At 59.9% G+C, this 19,160-nt stretch overlaps 2 protein-coding genes across 2 annotated transcripts in view; both read left to right on the forward strand.

Moving 5' to 3' along the window:
- TMEM80 (transmembrane protein 80) lies at positions 1 to 6,819 on the forward strand (the record flags this gene model as incomplete). Its single annotated transcript, XM_029957172.1, is given in 8 exon segments — positions 1 to 594; positions 597 to 629; positions 632 to 671; positions 3,213 to 3,232; positions 3,967 to 4,060; positions 4,339 to 4,431; positions 5,772 to 5,977; positions 6,471 to 6,819. Coding segments are annotated over 7 exon segments (1,080 nt in total), but the record flags the coding sequence as incomplete, so codon positions are not given.
- A 1,817-nt stretch (positions 6,820 to 8,636) lies between these two features.
- EPS8L2 (EPS8 like 2) overlaps positions 8,637 to 19,160 on the forward strand; it is a 16,576-nt gene continuing 6,052 nt past the window's right edge. Inside the window, exons 1-5 of the mRNA XM_029957173.1 lie at positions 8,637 to 8,737; positions 11,134 to 11,230; positions 11,319 to 11,374; positions 12,104 to 12,168; positions 18,840 to 19,023. Of these exons, the coding sequence (XP_029813033.1) occupies positions 11,187 to 11,230; positions 11,319 to 11,374; positions 12,104 to 12,168; positions 18,840 to 19,023 (349 nt within the window). The 5' untranslated portion in view covers positions 8,637 to 8,737; positions 11,134 to 11,186. The remainder of the gene's footprint in view (positions 8,738 to 11,133; positions 11,231 to 11,318; positions 11,375 to 12,103; positions 12,169 to 18,839; positions 19,024 to 19,160) is intronic.

Raw genomic sequence — 19,160 nt, forward strand, 5'->3', positions numbered from 1 at the left:
GAGGCCGCCCGAAGCTGCCAGCGGAGCCGAGCCGAGCCTGCCCGAAGCCTCCGGCGCCGGGGAGCCGAGGCTGCCCGAACAGGGGCCGAACCGGCACGAAGCGGCCCAGTCGAGCCCCGCCGACCGCCAAGAGTCCCGGAACCGAGGAGGGCCGAAGCGGCCCGAAGTGCGGAGCCGAGTCTGTCCGAACTAGTCCGAGGCAGCACGAAGGCTTCCGAGCGGCCCTGCGCTACCCCCTCTTCAGCGCCTAGGAGGCCGCGCCACCCGTCGTTCCCCGCAACAGGGTCGCCGACTATAGGGCGGAATCTCGCCAGCCTCCGACGCAGCGCGGCCGGGCCAAGAGAACCTTTCGTCGCAGGCTCCGCCCGCCCCCGCCTCGAGCGGGAGCCGAGTCGGTCCGAGGTGAGGCCGAACAGAGCCGAAAGTTGCCGAGCCCGAATACTCCCGAGCCTCGGCTCTCCGCCTTCCCCAGTACGAAAGTGCCCGAGCGCTGCCGGACGGGTTGATCGGGGCCTCGGCCGCGGATCGGAAGCGCTGGGCGGTCGGGCGCCTTCGGGAGCAGAAGCGAAAATGGCCGAAGGGCCGCGAATAGAGCGGAGCCGAGAGACTGCCGGGATCGCGGCGGACTAGGTGGGCGGGGCCGGGCGGCAAGATGGCTGCCGCGCGGCGAGGTGAGGGTGCGGGGCGGGCGGTTTGGGGTGTCGGGGGTTCGTGAGGGTCTCGGAGCAGCGCAGCGCCCGTCGGCTTGGGCTGGGGCCCCGGGGCGGGCGGGGACGGAGATCATCCTGGGAAGGGGGTCTGGTTCGCTTTGGTTCTTTCTGGTGTCGGAAAGCAGACCAGTCTGGGCCCTCTCCTTGTGGTTGCGATTCGGCGATTTTGTCTGGATTCGCGAGGTGAGGCCCCGGTCCGGTTGAGAGCCTCTTCATCCCTCCCCCCCGGCCCAGGTCGCGTGTCCTGCTGCCACCTCCCGTGGCCAGCCCCCCGTTTTGCGCAGTGCGCGCTCTGGCGGCAGGGTACAAGGACAGGGCAGGGGGCACGGGGACACGGGCAGGCGGCAAGGGGCTGGCAGCGGGGGACAGGAGCGCAGCCTTGGTCCCGGGATAGCTGCGGTGTGACCCGTGGTGGAGCTGCCACACTGCCCGGCGCGGCGGCTGCCCAGTCTCCGGAGAGCGAAGGGGGCCTGCGTGCCCGGAGGCCGAGGCAGGAGGTTGTCACAGGGCCCAGGGCTAGTGGGGGTCCCGGAGATCGGGGAGGCACCCTGTCGCCATTGCCTGTGGCTTTGTGTCCAGAACGACGTGCTGGGCAGTGTGGCAGCCCCTTGTTGGAGAGCTGGTTCCAGCCAGTGTGTGCTTCAGCCGCACAGATCTCCCTGACGTTGATTCCTGGCACTTCCAGTGAGTTACTAATCCTCGCTGTGAACCACCCCCGCTGACGGACAGGTGGGCATACCTTACCTCGTATGTGTCCTGCTCAGGTGGCCAGGGTCTGTGCCCATCACTTCGCCGTCTAACGCGCAGACTACTCAGTAAACCTAACAACCGTGTGTGCACTGCTTGGGTGATAAAAGTGTGAGTGGCATGGGGGCTGTGTTCCTCTAGGCTCGGGACTATTTTTGTCATAGGGTCGCTCAGATTTTTTAAAAAGCCCACTTTCCACACCTCCTCGGCCAGAAATTATTTTCGGGGAAGACAGGAGGGAGCGCGCCGGGCAGCACGTGAATGTCCTATAGGGACCTGGTCCCCGCAGTGTGTGTCTTAGGCAGCGCCCTCTCCTTAGACCCTTGTGAACGGCCACTGCTAATGAGACTTGTTTTCATTTGGTGAAAAAGCAGGTTTATATCGGAACAGGATCTCTGTGCACCCCTTGTCTGTCACCCCGGGGAGCGTGTGTGTTCACCTTACCGCCACGGGTACTTCTGACGCACCCGTTCAGCGACGCACCGTTACTCCAGTCAGTCATTTACAAAAAACGTTACGTCCTAAAAGGCACTGCTGGGTTCAGTCAGAATGAGCTGCTGCAGGCCTGAAATCCGTAGAACGGCCGATCTGATCAGAGCTACCTTTAACGTTAATTATTTAAATCCTGTGTCACAGAGGGTTTTATGCAGCATTTTTTCTGCGAGCTGCCGCACTTGCGATTCCTAACAGTGGCTAGCCAGCAAGCAGATTTGAAGTATCTGACGCCAACCTTCAAGAGAAGAATCAGAGGGAGGAAATCCCCAATTCCTATGAAATCCATCCAAATAAAGATGAGTATCTAGGCAGCCGAGTTTAGCTAGAGCCTGGAAAAGAACAGGTCAGGTGTCAGGGGCACACTGCCTGTAACGTGATGCAAGTTTATAAATGATCCGTGCTCCCTGGGCCCTTCCCTGGCTTCTCGCTCTCTGCGTGTACCACCTCTCCTTGAGGCTGGGTTCCTAATCTCTCGCTAATTCTCTGGCCCATGGAGGACCCCTGCCCCAGGGAGCCTGGATCTGCTTCCCAGATCACCAGGGCTTGGGGGGGCCGGCTAGGGAGACCAGCGGGCTGGGTCCCATCGCTGAGTGTGGTATAGCTCAGGCCTCCTATAGGGTCTGTTCGCCCAATTCTCACTGCGGATGTTTTACGTCACCAACGTGCCACTAGTGCGATGCATGGAAGGGTTAGGGATACTCAGCACCTGTGACGCTGAGACCCCTTCCTAGGAGAGGCCTGTGGCTGCCGTGGTGGGAAAAGGCCCAGGAGCAGCACCAGTGAAAGGAGTTGGGTTCCTGCCTGAGGAAACCCATATCGGAGGGATATTTGGGGCAACGTGTGAAATCCCAGAGGAAGGCAGCGTCTCTCACCACTACACGAAAAAGAGTGTACCCCGAATCAGAAGAGTTTTTCATCTAGTTCTGTCCACGTGGTAAATGTAGAGAAACCACAGGAGGTGAGAAGAGCTGTCCTCCGTCTGTGTCCAGGGCGCTGTCCTTCCCTGTCCCGGCTGACCTGACCTCAGCTGTGGCCGGCGCCTCCGCCGCTGGGCTCCCAAGTCCACTCTGCCCCAGCCTGGGGTTCTGAAAAGCCGCCGGTCAGGTCCTCGGAGGGACAGCTGCAGGCCAGATTAATGGGGCTTCTTTCTGTAAATCGGGGATAAAAGAGTGGGGCCAGGTCCTGGGTCAGTGTGGGGGAAGGCCCAGGAAGGTTCCAGCTTGGACCTGGGGCCTCCCTGACGGATACCTTCTCTTCTAGGGAGAGCTTCGTCGGCGGTGGTATCCTTCTGCTGTGCCCACGGGCCCCTCGGTGGGTCTCAGGCCCCAGCCTCCACAGCACGAGTCCTGGGGGCTGGTTTGCCGGACTCCTGAAGTCAGCCCTGAGTTTCTGCTTTCTGCCCCCACCTTTTCTGTAAGTTCTGAGGCGAAATTCCACATTTAAGTGGGAGGGACATTCACTAGCAGACTTAGAGAGTTCTAGGACTTCCTCCATGGAGTGTGCTGGCGCGATCACCTCCCTTCTCCGCCTTGCCCCTTGAGTGGGTGGCTGCCTGCCTCCCCCCAGCCCATCTGGAGCAGGCAGGTGACGACCCTTCCATTTGAATACTTAGAGTCCTTTTTACCACAGATAAATATGAAGTGTACAGAGCTCAGGAAACTTAGTGGACATTTAACTGCCCCCAAAAAGAGAATATATTTTCTTTGAAGAAAATGAAAAGAATTCACTTTTCTCTAGCTTGTAACTTGGGCCCAGATCAGGGTGATGCCTCCAGGGAAGCCTGGCCATCCTGCCTTCAGTCAGCAGGGACATGCCCAGCCCCTCAGCTCCAGGCCAGGGTGTCTGCGACACCAGAGGAGTATGGGCAGAAGTCCCCCCAGGCAGGAGGCCGATGGCCGGGTCCCCGTGGCCACCCGCAGGTGCCCGCACCCCGCCTGCTTGTTTCGGGTGGAGCGCGCCCCCACAGATGCCCAGCGCCCGTCCGTAGGTCTGTGAGTCCTTAGCCGCTGGCCAGCTCTCCTCCGTCTCACTGCAAGTGCTGCTCTACCTGAGTGCGGCGTATTACGCCCTGTACTTCCTGGCTACGCTCCTGATGATCGGATATAAAAGTGAGTCCTTTATTCTCTGTGTCTACTTTTGAGAAAGAGAGCAGAGCGCGAGTGGGGGAGGGGCAGAGAGGCAGGGAGACACAGAACCGGAAGCAGGCTCCAGGCCCTGAGCTGTCAGCACAGAGCCCGACATGGGCTTGAGCTCACAGGCCGTGAGGTCATGACCTGACCCGGAGTCCCCCAGGCGCCCCACAGAAGCGTGTCTTAACCACAGAGGCAATGGGAGGCGCCCCTGCCGCCCCCGTAACTGGAGCTCCGCCCTGTCGCCCGCTCTCCAGGCCAGGTTTTCAGTTATCCTCGCCCTTACCTGGCCCTCGACCTGACTCTGCTGTTTCTGATGGGGATTCTGGAAGCAGGCCGGCTGTACCTGGGTGAGTGGGCTGAAGACCCCGCGGCTCTTGGGGTCACAGAACTACTAACTCACGCGCAGAGAACCTTCAGGAGCCCCTCCCTTTGTAACGTGGTTCTTAGAGACGCTTGATGTCAGCTGCCTAACCACGTGCTCCGCAAGCCCACCTCACGACACCATTCATATTAATTCATTTATTCAGAAGCTTTGCTCAGGAGACCCGGCACTGGTGGCATCCTTGGGAGAGACGCTTCCTTTCGGGAGCATGCCCTGCACCGAGATCAGACCCCAGCTCAGCCGGTCGACTCAGGAGCCCCAAATCTCCACCTCACCTCCTTCCTTCTCCTTCCATCGGCCTCCACAATCTGGAGGGAGGGGGTCTGGAGTGTTCTCCAGGGGACGGAGGGCCCCTGAGCCTGCTCCATCCAGGCCGCTGCCGGTGCCCTCAGCCAGCTCCCCATTTACACTCTCGAACAGCGCGACCCCAGCCCACCCCGCCCCGGCCAGGGCTCTCCACACAGGGTGCACACCGCTCCCACCCCGCCTCATCCCTCCTACCTCCACGGCCACAGGCACGCACACGCCAGCACATCTGTGTTCTGACACGGGCTCACACCGTGTGTGTTCTGCCGATGCGTCTAGAAGTGCTCCCTCCAATGGAAGAGCGGAGGGAGCCGACGCTGGGGGCCCTGGCATATCAGCACGTCCTGCCCAGTCACCAGCCGGGGCGGGGGGGGGGGGGTGCATGCCCTTGTCAGACCCTGGACCCTGGTGGACAGGAGCGGTTCTCCCGGGCCATCACGGACGGGCCCGCACCCCTGCTGAGCGCCTGCCCTGCCTGTCCCTGCCCGGGCGCCCTGGGCACCTGCAGTCAGCGGTGGCAGCCGGGGAGCTGCGTTTCCGATAACCCATTTATCTGTAAAATGCGTGTTGTTTTTTACAAGAGTGCACGAGACTTTCCAGAACTGGCCTTAGCCCAGGGCGAAATATTTGTGGAAATTTTAAACAGAATCTCCTCATCCACTTGGGTTTAGGAAAAGGTGTCAGAAAGCAATTGGGATCATTTTTAGAAAACCAAGTCCCTCTCCCACCCTGAACTGACCCAGAGACTAAGGCTCAAAAATTACAGCTGTGCTTGGTCTTTATCCTCACCGGGGAGAACACCTCCCCGCCACCCTTGTGCATCCTGACGTCTCCTGAGTGACGTGGTGGCCGCAGCAGGACCTTCCACTGGGCGTCGTCAGCCCTACGTCCCAGGGGACGTGCTGGCGATGAGCTGGCCTCTGGCCTCCCTGCAGCACGTGGGTCAGAGTAGGTGACCCGGAGCCCCACCCCCACTCATCTGTGTGTTCTGCTCTCCAGGCACCAAGGGCAACCTGATGGAGGCTGAGGTGCCGCTGGCCAGCAGCCTGGTCCTCACGGCGGGCGGCGCCCTGCTGTCCACCTACTTCCTGCTCTGGCAGACCCTGGTGCTGCGGGCAGACTCCATCCTCAGTGCCACGCTCCTGGCCCTCCATGGCCTGGAGGCCGTCCTGCAGCTGGTGGCCATTGCTGCGTTTGTCAGCTAGGTGGGCAGCGCCCGGCTCTTCCGGCCCGACAGCTCTGCGCAGAAGCCCCTGCCTGGGAGCTCGGCCGTCCCCTCCCCCATTGCTGGACGGGGAGGGTGCCGGTGTGGAGAGGTTGGGGGGGTTTGGATGGTGGGGTGATCAGGAACCCAGGGCAGAACAGAGAGCCCGGGGAGATGCTGGGAACAGCCGCAGGAAGAGTCCGGAGCTGTGCAGGCGGTCTCCGTGGGGACTTTGGAACATTCGCCTATTTTTGGCTGGTGAGGATCTCCCTTCAGCAGCTGCCCTGACCCCTGACACCCAAAAGGGCAACAAGCCCTTGGGAAAGGCGGCCGAGCTGTGGCCACAAAGCACCGTTTCCTCCCGGGAGAAGCAACCTCCTGGCCCGGTCCGGCCGGGTCCCTCGTGGGTGCCAGGGCACAGGCTGGGGCAGCGTGGGGAGCCCATAGGCCCTGGTGTCTGGGGGACATTTGCAGCAGTGGCTCCTCTCCTGCGGGGCTCCCGAAGGAGGGCTGAAACCCTGGCACTGACGGGAAGGAGGCAGGGAATGGGCTGGCGGCAGAGAGCCGCCTTCCAGTGCCCCAGCCTGGGGCCTCAACGTCCCCACATCCAAGCCTCGGTCATTAAAATACCGGGGACGTTTGCACTCCGATCCACACATTCTGTTTGTGAGTTTTTCCCCAGTCACAGATTGTAAGGGCTCCAGAAGGACCCTGAGCTCCTGCTTTCCGGCCCCTTCACTTGTTGGTACTGCGTACCATCCACGTCGGGAGTAACATGTTCGGATATCTGGATATTTTCTCTTTACTGTTTTGTGGAAATAAATGTTTATACCTCACTGAGTTTCTCCTGAGGCCACCCACCTCTTCCAGGGTTCCCGCTCTGTTCCCCCAGCAGTGCCAAGAGCAGGCTTCCCTGGGAAGGCGGCCAGGCCAGGCTTAGGTCCCTTCCGGGACCCCCCTGGGACTGGCCTCCACGAGGGGCCACAGCAGCACCCGCCTTGGTCTTGCCCCCAGGGGCAAGCAGGAGCAAGACCTCTGTGCTCTGCCAACTCTGGCTCCGGGTCAGCGGGCCCCCCCCTTCCCTTCAGCTGGCGCGGAGCCTTGTGCCGCTGAGCTGACGCCGCTGGGACTTGGGAAGGACCAAGGACAGGACCAGTACACTTGCTCTCTAGGAGCACCCAGCCGGCTCCCCCGCAGACCCTGGCAGTCTGACACCGTGGCCTTCGGTGTTCATGAGCTGGCCTCTTGACGCCCCCGTCACTTAGCTTACATGCAGGTGGCAGTCCGCTGTCCGCGGAGGGCACCACAGCTCTACGTGGCCACCAACCAGCCTGGGACTCCAGGCTCTCTGCTGCCTCCTGACCAGGGTCAGTCCTGGTCTGAGGACAATGACTTTCATTGCAGAAGTGCTATAGTCCCCACCTTCGCTGCTCCCTTGTGTGCCGCCCTCCCCTTTCTGTCCATCCAGACTCAGTCCCAGGAAGTACGGGGCAGCCTGCGCCTTCCTCTCCCAGTGCTCAGCAGAGTAGGGGAGAGAACCAGGAAGCCAGGTCCTGCCAGGGCTCGGGGGCAGGGCTGGGCCCGAGAGGATGGCCACTTCCTGCCCCACCTGTGAGAGCTCACCTGTGGCGCTTCAGACAGCAGGCGGGGAGACTTGGTGACCCGTGCAAAGGCAGTGTCACCGACTGTCTGGGATCAGTGTGCCTCCCATCCCTGGGGGTTCCCCAGGAAGCAGTCCACCGCCAGTCCCTGACAAAGGCCAGCAGCCCTGGGACCCTGCCTCTGATGCACCCTTTTCCGCCCCCAGCCACACCACGCCAGAGCCCTGGGGTCCTTGCGCTGCCTGGGGGTGCCCACCGCTGCCCCGACCTGCCCTCTGCCCCTTCTTCACTTCCTCTCCACCCAGCTGGTTGAGCAGGGGCGGCCTGAGAGTCCGTTCAGGAGGACTGCCCAGCACTGTGGGCAGAGGTTGGGGCCTGGGCCTAGGGAGGGGGCGTTGCCAGGAGTGCCTCCCCCACCTGTTCTGGGCCACAGGCATCCCCGCCCTCCCCATCTGACACCCGCGTCCCTCAGGGGACGCCCTTGTCGGTCGGTGCTACACAAAAAGACTATAGGATCTCCTGAGTTGAGGAGGGAGCCCTCTCCGGCCTGGGGAGCTCAGCGCACAGGGCCCTGGGGTCTCTGGCCTATGATCATATCTTTGACACCCATTCCTCGAAGACCAAAGCCTCCCTTGCACTCCCCCACACCTCCAGAGCAGAGGGGCCAGCTGAAGAGGAGTGGATTCTGTCCCGGGGCCTGGTGCCCTGGAGAGCCCCTCTGCTGTGGCCGCTGAGGCCAGGGGTACCTGGCAGCGGATACCTGGCAGCTGCCAGGGCCCATGATCTCAAGCCTCACTCGCTCTGTCGCCGGCGCATCTCCGCTCCTGATCCGCCTACCCGTCCGCGGGCGCCCCAGCTCTCGGGGTGGGGTCTGCGGGCCCAGGGGGCCCACGGGGATGGGTGTTGGGGGCCGTCCACGGGGAGCCCTGGGGGGCGGGGCCGAGCCGGAGGGGCGGGGCGTCCTCGGCCCTTCCCCTCCCCTCCCCCCGCACCCGCCGCCTCCCCGCAGGTCTCTAACCTGCCGCTCAGGTTCCTCCTCGCGGCCCCGCCCCGGCCGGGCCCAGCCGCGCGTCCCTCCCGCTGCCTGAGCCCGGGCGCCGCGGCTAGGATCCGACAGACGACAGAGCTGCGGACGGACGCGCGGACCAGGAGAGCAACAGGTGAGCGCCCCATGGGTCCCCACCAAGCGTAACCCGACTCGCCGGGCACCCGCCCGCACTTTGGCCAACGAGCGACCCAGGAGCCCCGCGAACGGACGGCCGTCGGCTCGGCCTCCGTTTCCCCAGGTGGCCATGAAATTGGAAGCTCTGGCCTGAGGCCGTGTGCCGGGCTGGGGCGCCGGGGCAACCGGGTGCGAGAGCGGGGCGCCGAACCCGCGGCCACAGAGCCCGGTCCCGTGCAGCCTGGTCTGCCCTGCCCGGTCCTGGGGCAGCCCCGGTGGCCCCTGAGTCGGCCGGCCCCCTCCCAGCCCCTGGCTTAGCGGAGGGAACCCCTTCTTCCGGTGAAGGGCCCCAAACCCCCTTCCACGGGACACGCTGGGGCCTCCTTGGCCGCCAGACACCAGAGGTGAGCCAGTGGCTCCCTGTGGGTGAGGCCAGGAGGCACTTCCTGGGTGTCTGAGCCAGAAGGAAATCCAGGGGCAACATCAGGCTAGGGTCAGGCTCTGGGTCAAGGGGTGTGCGAGTTTCAGGGAGGAGGCGGCTGGGTGCTGTGCTGCAGGGGCCTGTGGGTGCCCCACCTGAGGTTACCCCGGGTCCCACCTCTCTAGGTGGCCCCTGTGCATGAAGGTGTTCCTGGTGGCAGGGGAGGGGGGTAGGCAGGCTCGGAGGGCTCCTGAGGTGCACCCACAGAACCACCTCTGCCCCCACTCCCAGCGGAGGTGGCTCAGCTGGTGACGGCTCTCCTTCCCCACCTCTGCACTCTACCCCTACCCTCCAGGGCCCCGGCCCAGGCCTCTCCTGATGCCTACCTAGAACGGGACCTCAGTGCCTCAGCGCTCCCCTCACCCCCTGTCTGTTGAGTCCTCTGGGCCTACCTCCCCAGTGAGCCTTAAGTCCACCCCTCCCCCACCCAGGCTTCCCAGGCCTGAGACCTCCTCCCCAGCCGGGAGCTCCCAGACCTGGGCACAGTCAGTGCCTGGGGGTCCCCCCATTCCAGGGCTCCACCCAGCTCTCTCTGGGCTTTAAGCTGACTCCTCCCCAAGGTCACTGGCCTTTGAGCTGGAATTTGAACTTGGGGCTGGTGCCTCCACCCTCCCTGCCCAGCTGGGGCCTCCTCCAAGGCCCAGCCAGGCACTCTGCTCGGCCTTCCCTTTGCACCCGGAAAATGGCTGCAGTAAAACCAAAGTGTATTCTGGGCCCCAGGTTTTGTCCCTTGGGGCTGCCCAGCCCCCTGCCCCGGTCAGCTGACTGGAGTGGGCCTGTAGGTGGCCCCTCCCAGCCCAGCGCAGCCCCCGACTCAGCTCTCTGGCTGGCCCTGCCAAGACCCCGCCCTGCTCCAGAGCCTTGAAGGCCACAAGGTTCCCAGCCTTGGCTCCCCAAAGAGAGGGGCTGTGTGTCACAGCCTGTGCACGTCTGTGTGTGCCTGGAGGCCTGGTTTTGCCCAGGTGTGTGTGTACCTAGACCCACGTGCCCAGTGCCCTTGGCTCAGCCCGACAGGAATCCCATTAAGCAAACACTCGGCTCACTCACTGAGGTCATGAGCATTCCGGACATTCTCCACGGACAGACGGTCAGAGGAATCTGGCCAAGCCCCTGTTCCCACCCGTCCTGAGAGAGCCAGGGCCCTCAGTGGACACGGGAGGAGGTGGCCCAAAGCCCCCAGACCCCTCACGCCTCCCTCCTTGTAGGTAAGACCTGATCCAACCAGAAAGTCCTAGGGTGCTCCCCACCCACAGGTACCAGCGCCCCTGGCCTATGACTACCCACTCCAGCAGACCCCCAGTACTGAGCCCCCCACGGAGGGACAGCCTTGTGAGAGGTCCCCGTGGGCACAGACGCCACAGGATATATTAGGCTGCCGAGGGGCACAAGCCCCCTGAGGGTTTGTTCTGGGTTCTGGGTCCCCAGAGCCACACCTTCCCCCGAACCCCCTCCCCGGTCCAGTCTCATCCTGTGCTGCCGTCCTCTCATGTTGGCTCCCACCTGCCTCAGGGCCTTTGAACATGCGTTCCCTCTGTTTCGAAGGTGGTTCCTTCCCCAATCCCGTTTCAGAACCTCCAGGACGCGGTCCTTGCAGCCCCACCCCAGTTTCGGGAGTGGGAGCCCTCTACTGCCCCGTCCTGGGGTGCCCTGTGGAGGACCAAGGGACTGGGGTGAGATAGGGGCATATGTGTGACAGCTAGGACACTGGCTGGGAAGTCCTGCCACGCCCAGGGGGCAGGGCTCTGCTCCCTGAGGACACCCCGCCCAGGCACCCTGGGAAATCTGGCCAGGACACCAGGGCCACAGCCTCTGGACCTGGGGTGGGAGGAGGAGGAGATCAGGCCCCTCCCTGGGAGCACTGAAGCCACTGGCCAGGCCCAGTGAGGTGTCAGCTCTGCCGTCCTGTCCACCAGGCCTTGGAGTCAGGCCACCCAGGCCTCCAGCGCCAGCCGTGACCGAGGACACCATGAGCCAGTTGGGGTCCATGAGCTGCTGCCCTGGTGCTGCCAAGTGAGTCCCCACCCCCACCCCACCTGTGGAGCAGTCCCCAGGGAGGGGTGCGCTGTGGGCCTCGCCCTCACCAACCCCTCCCCTGCAGTGGCAGCCTGGGCCGGTCCGACGGTGTGGCCAAGATGAGTGCCAAGGACCTGTTTGGTGAGTGAGTCTCCCAGCCGGGCCGTGGGGTCTCGCCTACTCTGCTCCCCTGGGGCTGTGCCGGGCCCCCACCAGGGGAGAGGTGTGTCAACCCTGGGTGCCCAAAGAAGTCCCCGGACCCTAATTAAGCAACAGCTGCTCAGGTGCCTCCCTCCCTCGCCGTAAGGAGAGAGGCCTTTACTAATAATTCAGGAACCATCAATATTGATCGGGCTGCCCTCCTCACTGCAACCGGATAGCCCAGGGGGGCGGGGTTCAGGCTGGGCCCATCGCCGGGTGTCTGCTCCACGGGGGCGGGGCCTGGCCAGCCAGGACCTCCCCCAGCTCTGCCCCTCCCCACAGACGCACGTTTGTGCCTTTGGACTCGGGGGCCCTGGCAGGGAGGGGCCGGCAGATGTTAGCTGGCAGCTCTGGGAGGTGGGGGAAGCCCCAGATTGGACTCCTTCCCGGGAAGGTGGGCAAGGGGCCTGCGTGGGAGGGGTTGTGGAGACTCCTGCATCCCTCAAGCACAGATCCCTATCACTGCTCTGAGCTTGGGGTCCTTTCCTAGGTAGGGGCCATCCTGGGGGGCCCTCACTCACATCTCACACCCTTGAGTCCTTTCTGGTGGCAGCACCCCTCGCCTCCACTCGGCCCTCCCTGTGACCCAACCTGGGAGTCCAGTCCCCTCTTACCTAGGGGCTGTGGGGCCTGCTCTGTGGGGTGACTGACCGGTGACTCCCTGCTCAGAACAGAGGAAGAAGTACTCCAACTCCAACATCATCATGCACGAGACCTCCCAGTACCACGTCCAGGTGAGGCCAGCTCCTGAGGAGCACCCCCAGGGTCCCCGGGCAGGTGTGGAAACTGAGGCACGGGGAGACATGGTCAGCCCAGCTTCTCACACCCAGAGCAGGCGGCCAGAGCCAAGGACTGCCCCACGCCTGCCTCCAGCCCTAGGAAGGTCACGGTCTGGGGGACACAGGAGCCCTGGAGCTACGTCAGGGGAGCGGAGACGCTGGTGGCCAACACAGGCCAGACACGGACAAGCCCTGGGCGCTGTTTGGCAGCGGTCCGATGGGAAAGCCCTGCTGGAAGGGGACTGTCATCCTGGCCCCCAAATAAGGAACTAGATTAGGAAGCAGAAGATGGGACATAGGCACACTTGACTGAGCTCCTGCAGAGGCCTCGCGTGGCCAATTCTGACGGGCTCAAGCAGAGTTCGGGCTGGTGAACTGGACGCAAGACCACTGCCAGCTCAGGAGGGTTTTTATTCTAGGTCAGTTTTTTTTTAAATTTTTTTAATGTTTTATTTATTTTTGATACAGAGAGAGTCAGAGCATGAGAGGGGGAGAGTCCAGAAGCAGGCTCCAGGCTCTGAGCTAGCTGTCAGCACAGAGCCTGACGCGGGGCTTGAACCCACAAACGTGAGATCTGACCTGAGCCGAAGTCAGAGGCTTAACCGACTGAGCCACCCAGGCGCCCCAAGTCAGTTTTGATTCATACTTAGAACTCCGGAAATATGTTTTGAAGTGACCTTCCTGGTTCCTAACCACTGTCCAAACCTGCAGAACAGCAGGGCTAAGAATGGTCGAGAAGGAAGGAAACAGGGGCTTGGGCCAGGAAGAGGGGCCCTGGACCGGGAAAGGGGGGCTTGAATCAGGAAGGGGAGTCCTGCCCCAGCAAGACAAGGACTTGCCTCCCCACAGAACCCACCACGCCCACAGAAGCAGGCGGGTCACCCCGTCCCGAGCCTCACGTCCCTGGTCGATGCAGCGCATCCACGGAGACATTGGGAGTCCCTAGGGTCTTGAATTGGGCTGTGCTCAGGGAGTGGCCCTCCCTGCCGAGCTGGTGACTGGTGCTGGCTCCGGGTCCAAGGGCAGGGTGCCGAGTGGGCACAGGCCAGCTCATCCCCTTCCTTCCCAGGCAGCTCAGCCACCTCTGTCGGGGTTGGGGGGACTTTGCCCTCCTTGGTGAGCAATCACCTATGCCACTGGGGCCTTTCAGCCCTTCTGGACTTTGGTCCAAGCCAGCCTGTGCAAAGACCCCAGCCCAGGGGCACCGCTCCTGCATGCCCAGCAGCCAGCAAGGCGGGGAGGGTGAGCGGTCTTGCCTGCCCGTCCCAGATGAGGAAGCAAGGCCCGGGGGGCGGGGGGGCAAGATCAGACCCACTCTGCTGGGGGGGGGGGCGCCAAAGCCTCTAGGTCCGCATACAGTGAAGCCGAGGGGGGCGGGGGCGGTGCAAGTCACTGCCACCACGGTCCGGACACAGGACCACGTGGACCACAGCTCTGTCACCCCAAAGCTCACTGGTGCTGGCCCCAGTGGCCGGTCTCTCCCCGCTGTCCGCAGCACCGCTCTCCTACACCTCTGAGGCTTTTCTCTTTGGAGAATCCTCCCCCTCCCATAACAGTTCACATAGTTTGTAACACCTTCCTTCTGCTCGGTAACCGTTTCCAGAAAGCACGTGTGCCTCTTTGTGTGCTCGCTCCCGCTCTAGGCCACAGGGAGGCAGCGGGCAGGGGGTGGGGGGCGGGGGGAGCATCTCCCCCAGCTGTGCCCGCCCCCCTGGGGACCCTTCCACAGCCCGTTCTGCCCATCTGCCTTCTTGACGGCTAGGGGTCCTTGGCGCACATCGTCAGGCGTGTGGGTGAGAAATAGCTGCTCCCAGTGGGGCGTGGTGATTTCACCTGTCCTGAGGAGCAGAAGTGTTTAATTTTGTTCAACCGTATCCACTTTTTCTTATGGCCAGGGCTGTTGTGTTGGGGTGGGTGTTGGAGGATGGGGTGTGGCCATCTCCTGACCCAAGGCTCTGAAGAGCTCTTGCTGTGTTTTCTTCTAGAAGTTCCAGGGTTGAGGCTTTTACACTTGGGTCCATGGTCCACTTGAAATTAATTTTGGGTCTGAGCCCCACGGCTAGCTCCCCCCGCGGCAGGGCGCAGCGCGCCACCGCTGCCCGTCTCCCGTTGCCGCACTTGGCGCCTTTGTCAATAAGCATTGAGTTGAATGTGGACGGGTTGGTCTGTGGACGCGTCTGCTTCACAATCTGTCACTCGGGCAGCTATTTACTAGCCTGGAAGCCAGGCAGTGTGAGCGCTCCGACTCTATCCTCCAGATGTTCTCGACTATTCCAAGATCTTTGTGCTTGCGTCCGCATGTTAGAATCAAACTGTCTGCTTGAATCCCTCGCCCCAGAAAAGGCCGCCAGAGCTTCCGCCGGCATCGAGTCAAACCTCTGCATCCACGTAGCGCGAGTTGACATCTAACCGGTCCCCAGTCTTGCTGCCTGTGGACGCAGGATCCCGTCCTGCGCCAGGGGCTCCCCTGGCCTCTCTCGGAGTGGGTGTGGTTTCCGCCGCGGAGGACTTCGCCTCTTCTCTTAAACCGTTCCTTAGGTGCTTGACTTGTCGACACTGTTGTAAATGGGACCGTCGGACTCCGTGCAGTGATTGAGTGGACTAGACACGGGATTCACTGATTCGTTATAGTGATTTGCTTGTAGATCCATTGAGTTTTCTCTGCATACAACCAGCGCGTCTGAAATGCGGTGCCTAACATCTTGTTTGGAGCCACTTTACTTTTCATACTTCATTGCCCTGCCTACCATCACCAGTACGATACTGAGTAAAAGCACCAACGAGTGGACCCTTTGCCGTGGGTACAATTTTAGAAGAAAACATCCAGTATTGCCCCGTCGTGTATGCTATGTTTTGTGTAGATGCACTTTATTAGGGAGGAAGCTAATTTCCACTCTTTGTTTGCTGAGAACCTTGATCGTGAAGGTGTTGAACTTCGTCAAATGCTGTCTCGGAATCTACAGAGACGTATTCATCCCTGTTCACGTAAGCCACTCCCACCGATGGATTTTTCTGAATGTTGAGCCAACCTTGCGTTTTGGGGATAAACTTCCTGTGGGCGCGTGTTTCCTCTTTTTAGGTGTTGATGGACTAATTCGCTAATAGTTTGTTAAGCAAGTTTTGCATTAATGTTTTATTAGCGATGTTGGTCTGTCGTTTTTCTTTTACTGCAGCGCCTTGACAGGTTTTGGTGTGAGGATTATGGTGGCCTGAGAAAATATTCCCTCCTCTTGGGTTTTCGGAAAGAATCTGTGAATGATTGTTTTTATCTCTTCCTTAGTATTTGTTAGGATTCACTCGTGAGGGTTTTCTTTGTAGGAGGGTTTTACATATATACGTGTATGTATATGTGTGTGTGTGTGTGTATTTTAGAGCGTGCAAGATTGCTCGCATATATACACGGTTTTTTTTAAGAAAGAGAGCGCGTGCAGAGATCTAGATAGATTATTTTTTTAGAGAGTGAGAGAGTTCACGTATGCATGAGAGCGGGGGAGGGGCAGAGAGAGGAAGAGAGAGAATCCCAAGCAGCCTCCAAGATGTCAGCACAGAGGCCAATGCAGGCCTCCATCCTATGACCCTGGGCTCATGACCTGAGCCAAAATCAAGAGTTGGACGCTTGACAGACTCAACCACACAGGTGCCCCTTTTTTTTAGGTGCCCCTTTTTGGGGATTATTGATAATTTGTGTTTTCTCTCTTTCTTTGTTTCCTTGGTCAATCTTGCTAGGGTTTATCACTTTCATTAATCTCTTCAGAATTAACTTTGGGCTTTGTTGATTTTTCTCTATTGTTTGTCTATTTACCTTGTTGGTTGCTGCTCTTAATTTCCTTCCTTCCACTTACTTTGGTTTTTATTTGTCATTTTCTAGTTTGTTAAGGGAAATGCTTAGATCACTGATATTAAATATTCCTTCTTTTTTAAAAATTAATTTTTTAATGTTTATTTATTTTTGAGACAGAGACAAAGTGTGAGCAGGGAAGGGGCAGAGAGAGAGGGAGACACAGAATCCAAAGCAGGCTCTGTGCTGTCAGCACAGAGCCCGATGTGGGGCTCGAACTCACGAACTGTGAGATCATGACCTGAGCCTGAAGTCAGACAGTTAGCCGACTGAGCCACCCAGACACCCCTATTCTTTCTATTTTTTAATGTCTATTTATTTTTAAGAGAGAGAGAGAGAGAGCATGTGCAAGGTGGAGGAGGAGGGGGGTAGAGGGGCACGCCAGAGGATCCGAAGCAGGCTCTGTGCTGACAGCAGCGAGCCCGACAGGATAGAAGCCACAAACTGTGAGATCATGAGCTGAGCCGAAGTCAGACACTCAACCAACTGAGCCCCCAGATGCCCTAAATATTCCTTCTTTTCTAATATCCATTTGCCGCCGTACGTCCCCTCCATGAACTCCTGTAGCAAAATCCTACCAGTCTGGTGCCTTTATGGTCATCCAGCTAGGAACATTCTCTGCCATTCCCTACGCCTCGTCTTTGGTCCTGCATTTATGGCTACAGGCCTCCCCCCTCCCCCCGTGCTGCTCGCACTGCGTCCCCTACGTTGTGCTGTGCTGTGCTGGTCTTGTTTTTGTTTGTCTCTGAGTATTTTATTTCTCTTGTGACTTCCTCCTTCACCTGATGGTTGTTTATGTAGGAGTGTGTTGCTCAACTGCCAACTCTGAGGATTGTCTATTTGTCAAATGGTACTGATTTTTATTTTAATACCACGATGGGCAGAGAGCACGCTCTGCAGGGTTTTGATCACCCGAGATGCCCTGAGACTGGTTTTGCGGCCGGGTCCGTGCTTCGGTTTGGTTTGGTTGTGCGGCGTTTTGCTTACGATGTGTGCTCTGGGCTCACCGGCCTCGCCTCCTGCCCCCGCCCGTCTCCGCCGCTCAACTCTCTGACTCTGATGCTCACGGAGGTTGGGACCACCCTTTCTTGTCACGCTCGGTGCCGCAGGGCGCATCCTGGCCCGTGCCACGTTGTGCACGTCTTCAGGTTCTCTGAGCTGTGAGAGAGTGTGTTCACCTTTCCAGGTGTGCGGGCTTCTCCCCAGAGCCCCCCCACCGTGCATGCAGGGTGGGGGCCCACTTCTCCACAGCAAGTGTGACCCCCAAGGACCCGTTAGTGCTGGGCAATAGAGTAGGCAAGACGGCACCTGGGGGACTCAGCCGGTTATGCGCCGAGTGTTGATTTTGGCCCAGGTCATAATCTCATGTTTGTGAGTTCGAACCTCGAGACCAGATCTGCTTGGGATTCCTTCCTCTCTCTCTCTCTCTCTCTCTCTCTCTCTCTCTCTCTCTCTCTCTCTCTCTAAGACAAATAAACTTTAAAGAAAGGTAAAACATTCAGTGGTTCATTTATTTCAGAAGTCGTAGTGTCAGACTTTTACTCACAATTATTTTATTGAGCAAGATGACATGCAATCTTCTGTATTAAAAAGTGAGTTATACTGATTTTCCCGGAGAGACTCTGTTCATATCTTTTGCCGATTTTTCTATTGGGTGTTAATCATTTAGTCACAGATCTTTTTCAGCTGTGTGTTCATTTGTCGTTGGTATTCTCAACGACTCTACGTCACAGAGGAAGAGCTGTCATCGTAACGCACAGTGGTCCTCACGGGTAGTAAGAAAGTCACCTTCTCTATATCTATTCCATGTGTTTTTCCCAAATTTTTTTACTTGATATATGGTGTTTTTTTTTCCCAAGCAGAAACTTTCTTTCGTCACATTTTTTGGCCTGTTCTTCCGGGCATCTGGGTTTTCTTCCTTGCTTAGGGAAGTCCCTCTGTGAAGAAGGCCTCTCTGAGATGGTCGGGAATCATCCAGTATTTTCTTCTCGTGCTTCTGTAGTTGGGTCTTGACTCCCTGGAGTTTGATATAGTGCTTCCCCCCACTGTTGCAGCATTGTTGACTGACTTCAGCCAAGGTCAACAGGACACATGGGGGAGTCTGGATGGAGGAGGAGCCTGAATCAGTCTTGGGGACAGAGGAAGGAGGAGGGTCCCTGGCATGGGAGGAAGTGGCTGGCCAAGAGTCCTCAAGGCCCACCCCGCATGACCATCCCGGCATATTCACTGAGGGCCTGCTGCGTGCCAGGCACTGTGCCTGGCACAGCAGTGAACCCAGCAGCCAGAAAATAAACGAAGGAGCATATCATGTACACATAATGTCAGATTGTGATCAGTAAAAACAAGGCCGGCCAGGGGCGGGAGAGTGATGTCGTGGCCAGGCAGGGACAGCAGGTCTGAGGGGAGCCCTGAAGGAAGAGAGAGCTGGAGAAGATTAGGGAGGGCAAAGTGGAGACAGACCGTGCAAAGGGCCTGCGGTGAGTCTGAGCCGGGTCTTGGAGAAGTGGGAGGCTAGCGATCCTGGAGCCCAGCTACAAGAGAGGGGGAGGGGGCGGGATAGTCAGTGTAGGACTCCAGGGGCTTTATCCGAGCATGTCCACCGCCCCCACAGACATCCAGAAAGGCAGAGCGCAGACCTTCCCCTAAGGTGGGGCTGTCTCTTCAGACCCCCCAGGGCAGGGATGTTCGCCCTGCCCCAGGCTCCTCAGGCCCCCGGGGTGCAGCCTCTAGGCCCTGGTTCTGGGCACTAGGAAGGCTCTCCCCAGAGTGACCGCCTGCCCGCCCCCAGCACCTAGCCACGTTCATCATGGACAAGAGTGAGGCCATCGCGTCTGTGGAGGACGCCATCCGGAAACTGGTGCAGCTGAGCTCCAAGGAGAAGGTCTGGACACAGGAGATGCTGCTGCAAGTCAACGACCAGTCACTGCGGCTGCTGGACGTGGAGTCCCAGGTGCGGTGGCTGCGGGGCCCAGGCGCTCAGCAGGGCGGGCAGTGAGGCCTGGGCAGGCTGGAGCATCGGGGGAGCCGGGTCACAACCGCAGCGCCGTGTCCACCCCTGGCAAGAGCCGGTCTACCCCCCTCCCCAACACCGGGCCGGCTATGTGGGGGG

The sequence above is a fragment of the Suricata suricatta genome, chromosome 11, assembly GCF_006229205.1.
Source record: "Suricata suricatta isolate VVHF042 chromosome 11, meerkat_22Aug2017_6uvM2_HiC, whole genome shotgun sequence".
Taxonomy (NCBI): Eukaryota; Metazoa; Chordata; class Mammalia; order Carnivora; family Herpestidae; genus Suricata; species Suricata suricatta.